Below are 8508 nucleotides of genomic sequence, written 5' to 3'. Positions count from 1 at the left end.
TTGTGGGAGGAACAAGTTGTTTGGCGCCTGCGTCGTGCGGCTAGCGGCTTGAGAGCCGCGGCTTGGCTGGCGGGAGCGTCTGCAGCGCCGGTGCCTGAGGAGCGATGCCGAGGGAAATCATCACCCTACAGTTGGGCCAGTGCGGCAATCAGAGTGAGCGAACCTCCGGCCCCTCCACTACTTAGGTTCCTTAGCTTCTGTGGGATCTCGCTGTGTGATCCCGGACTCCATCTGCCCTTCCCAGAATCGTAGTTTTCCGAAGGCGGGACATGCCTGACCCAGTGTCCAGTTGCCCAACCCCGAGGGGCCCTCCTCTCCCAGTCGCTGGCATACAGCCCTTTCCTCCTACATGGGAGACTCCCGAAGCTTGACTTCCTACCTTCAGACCCAGACGCTCAGTCCCTCAGTTCCTAGCTGGAATCTGCCCAGACCCAGATACCCTCTTTCTCCCCCGTCCGCCCGCCTCCCCCAGTTGGGTTCGAGTTCTGGAAACAGCTGTGCGCCGAGCATGGTATCAGCCCCGAGGGCATCGTGGAGGAGTTCGCCACCGAGGGCACTGACCGCAAGGACGTCTTTTTCTACCAGGTGCCCCCAGCGACTTGGTCAGGGGGTCTGAGGGAAGGGCAGGGGCCTGGTACCGGGAGACCCGCTGGGCAGAGGAACCAGGGCGGGAGGCTTGAGGAGGGAGGGCAGGCAGGAGCCAGAGCTGGGAGGATGGAGGGCTGGGCCTTAGCTGAGTGTGCCCCCTTGTTGGATGCCCCTTGGCAGGCAGACGATGAGCACTACATCCCCAGGGCAGTGCTGCTGGACTTGGAGCCCCGGGTGATCCACTCCATCCTCAACTCCCCCTATGCGAAGCTCTACAACCCAGAGAACATCTACCTGTCGGAGCATGGAGGAGGAGCTGGCAACAACTGGGCCAGTGGATTCTCGCAGGTCATTTGCTATTCTCTGGCAGGACCCACAACTCCCTTCCTGTGTGAGGACAGGTTGTATGACTTGCCAGAGAGAGAAGAAACCAGATCAAGGATGTATGCCTAGTGGAGAGGGAGAGAGAGATGGCTGAGTAGAGTTCTTTTTTTTTAAGTCTACTACATAATATGGTTAAGACTGCACTTGCCAATGCTATGTGCCAGGCTATACTAAATGCTTTACATATAATTTGCTTAAACCTCCCCACAACTGTAGAGATAGATATTATAGGTTCATGGCCTCTTAACTGCTTTTTCAGATTCCAAAATCTGAAATCAAAAGATGATGTATAACTTATTTAGTAGCGAAACAAAATATTGGGTGCCTGGGTGGCTCATTCAGTAGAGCATGTGATTCTTGATCTTGGGGATTGTGAATTCGAGACCCACCTTGGGTGTAGAGATTATTTTAAAATAAAAATCTTGGGCGCCTGGGTGGCTCAGTGGGTTAAGCCACTGCCTTCGGCTCAGGTCATGATCTCAGGGTTCTGGGATCGAGTCCTGCATCGGGCTCTCTGCTCAGCAGGGAGCCTGCTTCCCTCTCTCTCTCTCTCTGCCTGCCTCTCAGTCTACTTGTGATTTCTCTCTGTCAAATAAATAAATAAAATCTTTAAAAAATAAATAAATAAAATAAAATAAAAATCCTTAAGGGACACCTGGGTGGCTCAGTTGGTTGGACGGCTGCCTTTGGCTCAGGTCATGATCCCAGAGTCCCGGGATCGAGTCCCGCATCGGGCTCCCAGCTCCATGGGGAGTCTGCTTCTCCCTCTGACCTTCTCCTCACTCGTGCTCTCTCTCACTGTCTCTCTCTCAAATAAATAAATAAAATCTTTAAAAAAAAAAAAACTTTAAAAATAAACAACAAATCTCAGTGGAGATCAGCTATTTTAGCTTCTATCCAACTTGTCATTACTCATATGTGTCATTGCAGAAATATTCTGAGGGAAGGGCAGCCTTCCCTCAGAATATTAATTAATATTAATTATTAATTATTAATTAATATATTTTATTAACACACATTAGACACCCACTTGCGTTTTACTTAACATACATCATATGTACCATAGTACCTTACTTGAACGGGAAATATTTGAATCCCAAAACTTACCTGGCCCCAAGAATTTTAAATAAGGCATCGAAGAGTTGTATTGTTCCCTTCTTTATACAGATGAGGAAACTGAGTAATCTGCCCAGAGTCACTTGGTTAAATAAAACTAGAACTAATACATGACCCGGATGTACCGTCTGCTCATACCCACTGTGCTTTACGGCCTCTCAATACAAATGAAAAACAGGGCTACTGTGCTCCACAAAAGGACTTTTATGGTTCTGTAAAGAGAATCCAGGGTGGCTCTTCTGAGGTCAGAGTCCTTGTCCATGGTCCTGTCCCACTCTGACACTCCCCATGTCTGTACAGGGAGAGAAGATCCATGAGGACATTTTTGACATCATAGATCGGGAGGCAGATGGCAGTGACAGTCTAGAGGTGAGTGTCTTAGGAATGCTGGTGGGAGTTGTCATAGGAAAGGCTTGACGACACCCTTTAGAAGCCACCTGTTAGGTATAAGACCTCCCCATGTGCCCTTTCCACTGAACAAGTCACTGGGCTTTGTTTTCACAAAGCAGGGTCTCCTAAGCTGTAGGTGTTGGGGAGGGAAGTGGAGGAGAGGCCTCAGGAAAATAGGAGTCCTAGAAGTTGTAGGATGGGTCCAGTTTGCAATGCAGTACCTAGACACTGACTGCCCCTTCCCTATGCAGGGCTTCGTGCTGTGTCACTCCATCGCTGGGGGGACAGGCTCTGGCCTGGGCTCCTACCTCTTAGAAAGGCTGAATGACAGGTAAGCCTGTGTTTCATGAGGCTGGAAAACTTGGTTTACCAAGAAGCTGGGAGGACTTTCAGATATGCCTTCCTATTTGCTTGAACAGAGAAAGAGCCCTTCTGTTCAGTCCTGTGGTTAGGAAAGGGAAGGTACCATAACCAAGAACCTGATCACACTCTGGGGAGTTGGATCCGCAGCTTAGAATCTAGGCCCTAGATGAAGAGATGAAGGTTCAGGGAGCATGGCTGGTTTAGAGTTAGAACCCTAGGTCTGAAGATGTGTCTCTGCCGTTCCTCCTTTGGGCTTACAGACTTCCAAAAGTCAAGTCTCCTTTTTCTGTTGATCCTGTGTCCCACCCCAGTTTCCCCATCTAGGTTCAGCCACTTTCTGACTATCATGACCCCCATGTTTACCAAGTCTCCAGTCTCTTACCCTGATCCTCTTCTCTCAACCCTATTAGGTACCCCAAGAAGCTGGTGCAGACGTACTCAGTGTTTCCCAACCAGGACGAGATGAGCGATGTGGTGGTCCAGCCCTACAACTCACTGCTCACACTCAAGAGGCTGACCCAGAACGCAGACTGTGTGGTGCGTCCTGGATTCTGCCATTCTCCACTCCAGCACCTCTGTCTGCTTTCATCATCTTCCTGCACTTAAAAAGTCCATTTTGAGCCCTTTTGTTCCTCAGTCCTGTGGCAGTACCTTTTGGATGGGTCTTTTTGGCCATGAGACACCAAAGAAATTAAGTTTCAGAGCCCAGACACAGGCAGAACTCCTGTTCTTTCTGTCTCCATAAATTTGTCATTCTCTTCTGTCCCCCCCAGGTGGTGTTGGACAACACAGCCCTGAACCGGATCGCCACAGACCGCCTGCACATCCAGAACCCGTCCTTCTCCCAGATCAACCAGCTGGTGAGCCCCCACTCCCGGACTCTCTGGGCCGGAACCCCTCCTGGCTGGGGTCCACCTTGGGAAGGGAACCCCCATCCCTCCATGGGGCCAAGGCCCACGGCACGCACTCCTGTCCCCAGGTGTCCACCATCATGTCAGCCAGCACCACCACCCTGCGCTACCCCGGCTACATGAACAACGACCTCATCGGCCTCATCGCCTCGCTCATTCCCACTCCTCGACTCCACTTCCTCATGACGGGCTACACCCCACTCACCACGGACCAGTCGGTAGGAGCAGTCGCGGCAGGCCCTGCCCTCGCCTTTCTGTCCCCCTGCTGCCCCAGGAGCTGTCCCTTGGGGCCCCCAGAGGCTCTGTGCTCCAGGACCGGCATAGACCGTCCAAGTCCACGCTGACCTGCTCTCCTCTGTCCTGTGCCTCTGGCTCCCTCCCCTCAGGGACCAGGCTCTGTGGGGTCTGCAGACGGTCCCGCACAGGGCCATGACCTTGCCAAGCTAAGGAGGACTCAGTCCCACAGCAGAGGCTCAGTGTACACCTGGATCTCGAGACCCTTCCCCAAGAAACCACACTAGCCCAAGTCGGACGGGGCTGAGGCATTGGATGATGGCCTGAGCGCGGGCCCGGGCCCTGTGGCCCACTGTCCCCTCAGGTGGCCAGCGTGCGGAAGACCACGGTCCTGGATGTCATGAGGCGGCTGCTGCAGCCCAAGAACGTGATGGTGTCCACGGGCCGGGATCGCCAGACCAACCACTGCTACATCGCCATCCTCAACATCATCCAGGGGGAGGTGGACCCCACACAGGTAGGTGAGGCCCCTTCGTGCCACCCCCGGGCCCCGCAGGGGTAGAGGAGAGGCTACCACCACCACTGCTGCGTGTACCCCTCCCCTCAGGTCCACAAGAGTCTGCAGAGGATCCGGGAACGGAAGCTGGCCAACTTCATCCCCTGGGGCCCTGCCAGCATCCAGGTGGCCCTGTCAAGGAAGTCTCCCTACCTGCCTTCAGCCCACCGGGTCAGTGGGCTCATGATGGCCAACCACACCAGCATCTCCTCGGTGAGGCTCACTGTTTACACGTGTCTTCCCATATTTGCTTCCCTGGTTGGGCCTCACCTGTCCACATCCCTGCTGCCCCTGCTTCTGGCTCTCTTAACGTACGGATTGCCCAGCCTTGCTTCCCTAGCTTTCTGGGCCATACTGCTGCTCTAAGTTCTTTGTGACCCCTGCCCTCTGCACACACCAAGCTCTTCGAGCGGACCTGTCGCCAGTATGACAAGCTGCGGAAACGGGAGGCCTTCCTGGAGCAGTTCCGCAAGGAGGACATCTTCAAGGAGAACTTCGACGAGCTGGACACGTCCAGGGAGGTGGTGCAGCAGCTCATCGACGAGTACCACGCAGCCACGCGGCCAGACTACATCTCCTGGGGCGCCCAGGAGCAGTGAGGAGCCCAGGACAGGGACCTCATCTGCCTTACTGATTGGCCCAGGCCCTGCCTGACCGGCCACCCCCTCAGAGTACTGATCAGGGACCTCACATATCTCTTCCTCATAAACACACACACACACACATATATACACACACACGTACTCTGTACTGGCCTGGGGACATGTTTATGTCTCCTCTTATGAGACTATTTATGTTAAATAAAGCACTGGACATAATAAATCAAGTCACTGGTCTCTTAAAGGCTTGTAGATGTGTGGAAGGGGGATGCCTGTTTTTCTTCCGTCACAGTGAAAAGGTCTTCCCCAACTTCCAGCCTCTTCAACACTGAGCAAATGCCTCCCCTCGCTTTTGCTTCCCCTTCCTCATTTTGGAGAACATGGGTGGGGTCCACTCATGGGAGACATTTCTTTCCATGGTAAAAAGGCCAACAGATACTGCCTTGCTCTCTCATGGCATTCTGGGCCCCAGGTTCCCCACCCCCGCCAAGCCCTCCGTGGATCAGGTGACCCTTCCACCAGTTTCATGTTCCCACATCAGAGTGTCCTGTTAGTCCTCCCAGGAGCAGGCCTGCAGCCACCATCCCTACCGCCAGGCTCTGAGCAAGCAAGAGAGTTGGTCCAAGTGCCTTTCATCTTATAAGCAGAGTGTGCCAGAGAGCCAGTCCAAGAAAGCCACTGGTCAGGCAGCTGGAGTCCAGGACAAGCAGCTCAGGAGACCAAAGCCAAAGCTTGGACTACATGCAGGGCCAGAGTGGCCCATAGCTAAAGGTCCGTGATTCTGTGAACAGGGGAATCTCCAGTTAAAGGGCCAGTGGCCTCCACTTCTGGTGGAAGATCGCAAGGAAGTAGTAAATATGTAGTGATCTAAATTCTCAGAATCACAAGAGCAAAGTAGGTTGTCCCTAGGTCATGGTGAATTGTCAGGGCCCCTCTTAGGCACTTATGTACCCCAAAGGTGAGGTTTGGGGGTAAGAACAACCACGTATGTGGACATTATACTAGGGTACTTACATTATTTTGTTCAGTTCTATGAAGTGGTAGATTTTATAACTAAATAGATTTTATAAAGAAACTAAGACTAATTGTGCCTAATTTACCAGGTCTCAGACCTAGTAAATGACAGAGTGGGAGTCAAATCCTGATTGGACTCACTGGTATCAGTATTCCTTTGCGTTCCAATGCATTCCATTCCATTGCATGTCCTGCCTTTTGGGGTATCTTGTGGGTTAGTGTAGAATCACCCCATTCCTGAGGTCTTCTGGAGCCATTGGATGAGCCTATGGTTGTCAGAGTGTGTGAGGACCTTAAACAGCTGTGCAGATAGGACAGGTACAGTCCCCGGGTTGGAGGGCGGGTCAATCTCAACTGGCTTCAGGTAAGCCTGCAAAGTGTCTCCGTCACCCAGGTCAGTGTAGCTGGGGACCTGTGTCTGCCTTCTCAGTGTCACCACCAGGATGTCTGGCACCAAAGCCAGAGGGTCAGCCCAATGGATCAGGATTGGGGCTGGTGGAGCTTAGCACACAGGTGAAGGACCAGCTCCAGAAGGTGTCTGTGAGCCCCTACGGAGGCTGAAAAGTACCCAGGAACTTTGGGCAAACTACGATTTTTTTCTCCTGCTTCATTGTTGACCTGAGGACATCTTTTTCCTTCCATGGACCTACTTATCTTTAATAAAACCTTGAATATTAACAGTGAAAAACATTGAGGCCAGACCAAAGGGACTGACAGGCAGAGAATGGGAAGTCAGAGGCTGGGCCCTGGGCATCCTGAGGGGTGGCAGGGAGGCCATTAGCCTGTCACCACCACAGTCAAAGCATGAACTTGTCACCTTAAGTTGCCAGGGCCCGCAGGAGGCTGACTCAGGAGAGCCAGCCTGGTTGGTGTCAAGCAGCCGCCTGTCGTCTCTGTGCAGAGGATGACTTCAGGGGAAACCAGCATGCACCTGGTGCCTTCAGAGCTCCACCTCTGGCCCCAGCACCACTGGGCACCTTGCCTGGCTCCTCTCCCTTGACTGTCTCTACCCCGATGACCAGCCTTTCATCACCTGGGGTAGCCGTGTGAGCAACTGGTGCTGAGTAGGGGTCATGAGCACTGGCAGATGTGGCCACAAGCCCAGGGCCTTCTTTGCCAGACCCAGTTCTAGGGTAAGGAGCCCTAGGGGGAGGAAGCACCAGGCAGTCCAGAGGCAAAGATGTGTGTGGCTAGGACTCCAGCCACCAATCCAAGCGGGGGGATACCCTGGGCAGATAGGCCTCTCCAGAAAGGAGGGCTGGGTCTGCAAAGATGCCTCTCTTTGCCCCACTGCTGAGGGCCAGGCGCTAGAAACACAGACATACACCTCAGAGCCAGCTTCAAGGCCAGGCCCCTCCCCCAGGTCTATTTCCAGATCACCCATCACCCCAGGCCGGTGCGGCCCCTCCCAGTTCTTGGCCAGTGGCAAACCCCTAAGCATGTCAACTAGAGGGCAGCGAGGAGGCCAGGTGGACAGGGAGGAGGTCCTCTGGGAATCAGGGCAGCAGATGGTGTTGGTGGTGAAAAATCCCTGGTTCCAGAGACTGCAGGCCAGCAAAGTAACTGTCCTGATGAGAGGCGAGGGCAGCTGCAGAGAAAGACGGCTCACGCCCAGAACAGGAACCTCTCTGACTAAACAAATAAGAAAATCAGCCACTTCAGGGTCATATTCCCAGGACCCCCGTGTGATGTGACCCAGGGACAGAGCTCTGGTATCAGGAAGCGCTTTGTAATAGAGAGTGGTGTAAGCGATCTGTAACTCACGAATGTCACTTTGGCAAGCATACCGGCACAAGGAGAAGAGGGGACCACCCCAAGGGTGGGTCGGGAGCTCACGGTCAGTGCAGATGCCAGGCGGGGGTGGTGAGTCAGTCCACTTAGACTCACCCATGGTCTCCACTGCTCACCCATATGCTCCACCTCCCTAGAAAGGGGCTCACTGCAGTGAAGAGTCAAATCCACCATCAGGACACTTTCCAGGAAGGCCCATCTCTACCACCTGCTCACCTTCCATCCCTCTTAGGTATCTTAAGCAGATAAGGGGTTGCTCTAAGAAAGTAATGGGAACATTTTGAATTGACAGTCTGATTTTCTAATCCATCATTTATAAGTTTTAGTGAAATGCCCTAGGGCCTGATTGCTGCCGTGTGAATTGGTAAAATCGAGTTTCTTGCAAAGCTGCAGGCTCCGTCAATCTCAGCCCTGTGAGACCCAGTGGGAAATGCCTCCTTGTATCTCTGGCGTTGCGAGAGTAGTGACCTTGGCCATGGACTCCAGAGGTCCATGCCCTCAAATCCATTATGAATCATGAATAGGGTGACTGAAAGCTCTGAGTCTCGAGAACCCTTCATAT

The 8508-nt window shown here is 53.1% G+C and overlaps 1 protein-coding gene across 1 annotated transcript; it reads left to right on the top strand.

The window, feature by feature from the left end:
- The first annotated feature begins 7 nt into the window (after window positions 1-7).
- On the top strand, window positions 8-5368 carry LOC131817102 (tubulin gamma-1 chain). The gene is made up of 11 exons (XM_059150524.1): window positions 8-153; window positions 473-585; window positions 769-936; window positions 2389-2457; window positions 2730-2809; window positions 3252-3378; window positions 3615-3701; window positions 3821-3970; window positions 4351-4503; window positions 4594-4755; window positions 4944-5368. The coding sequence occupies exons 1-11, from the start codon at window positions 105-107 to the stop codon at window positions 5139-5141; spliced, it is 1356 nt and encodes a 451-aa protein (XP_059006507.1). The 5' UTR covers window positions 8-104; the 3' UTR covers window positions 5142-5368.
- The last annotated feature ends 3140 nt before the right edge of the window (window positions 5369-8508 follow it).

Source organism: Mustela lutreola, chromosome 15 (genome assembly GCF_030435805.1).
Source record: "Mustela lutreola isolate mMusLut2 chromosome 15, mMusLut2.pri, whole genome shotgun sequence".
Taxonomy (NCBI): Eukaryota; Metazoa; Chordata; class Mammalia; order Carnivora; family Mustelidae; genus Mustela; species Mustela lutreola.
Note: the sequence above shows the minus strand (reverse complement) of the source record. Positions and strands in the feature narration are given on the sequence as shown.

What these genes read in the sequence shown, in the direction of transcription:
- LOC131817102 (XM_059150524.1), top strand. Translation starts at nt 105, where the DNA reads ATGCCGAGGGAAATCATCACCCTACAGTTGGGCCAGTGCGGCAATCAG. An exon ending in AGGACGTCTTTTTCTACCAG is followed by an intron (nt 586 to 768) that starts GTGCCCCCAGCG and finishes GCCCCTTGGCAG; the next exon opens with GCAGACGATGAGCACTACAT. An exon ending in ACCACACCAGCATCTCCTCG is followed by an intron (nt 4,756 to 4,943) that starts GTGAGGCTCACT and finishes GCACACACCAAG; the next exon opens with CTCTTCGAGCGGACCTGTCG.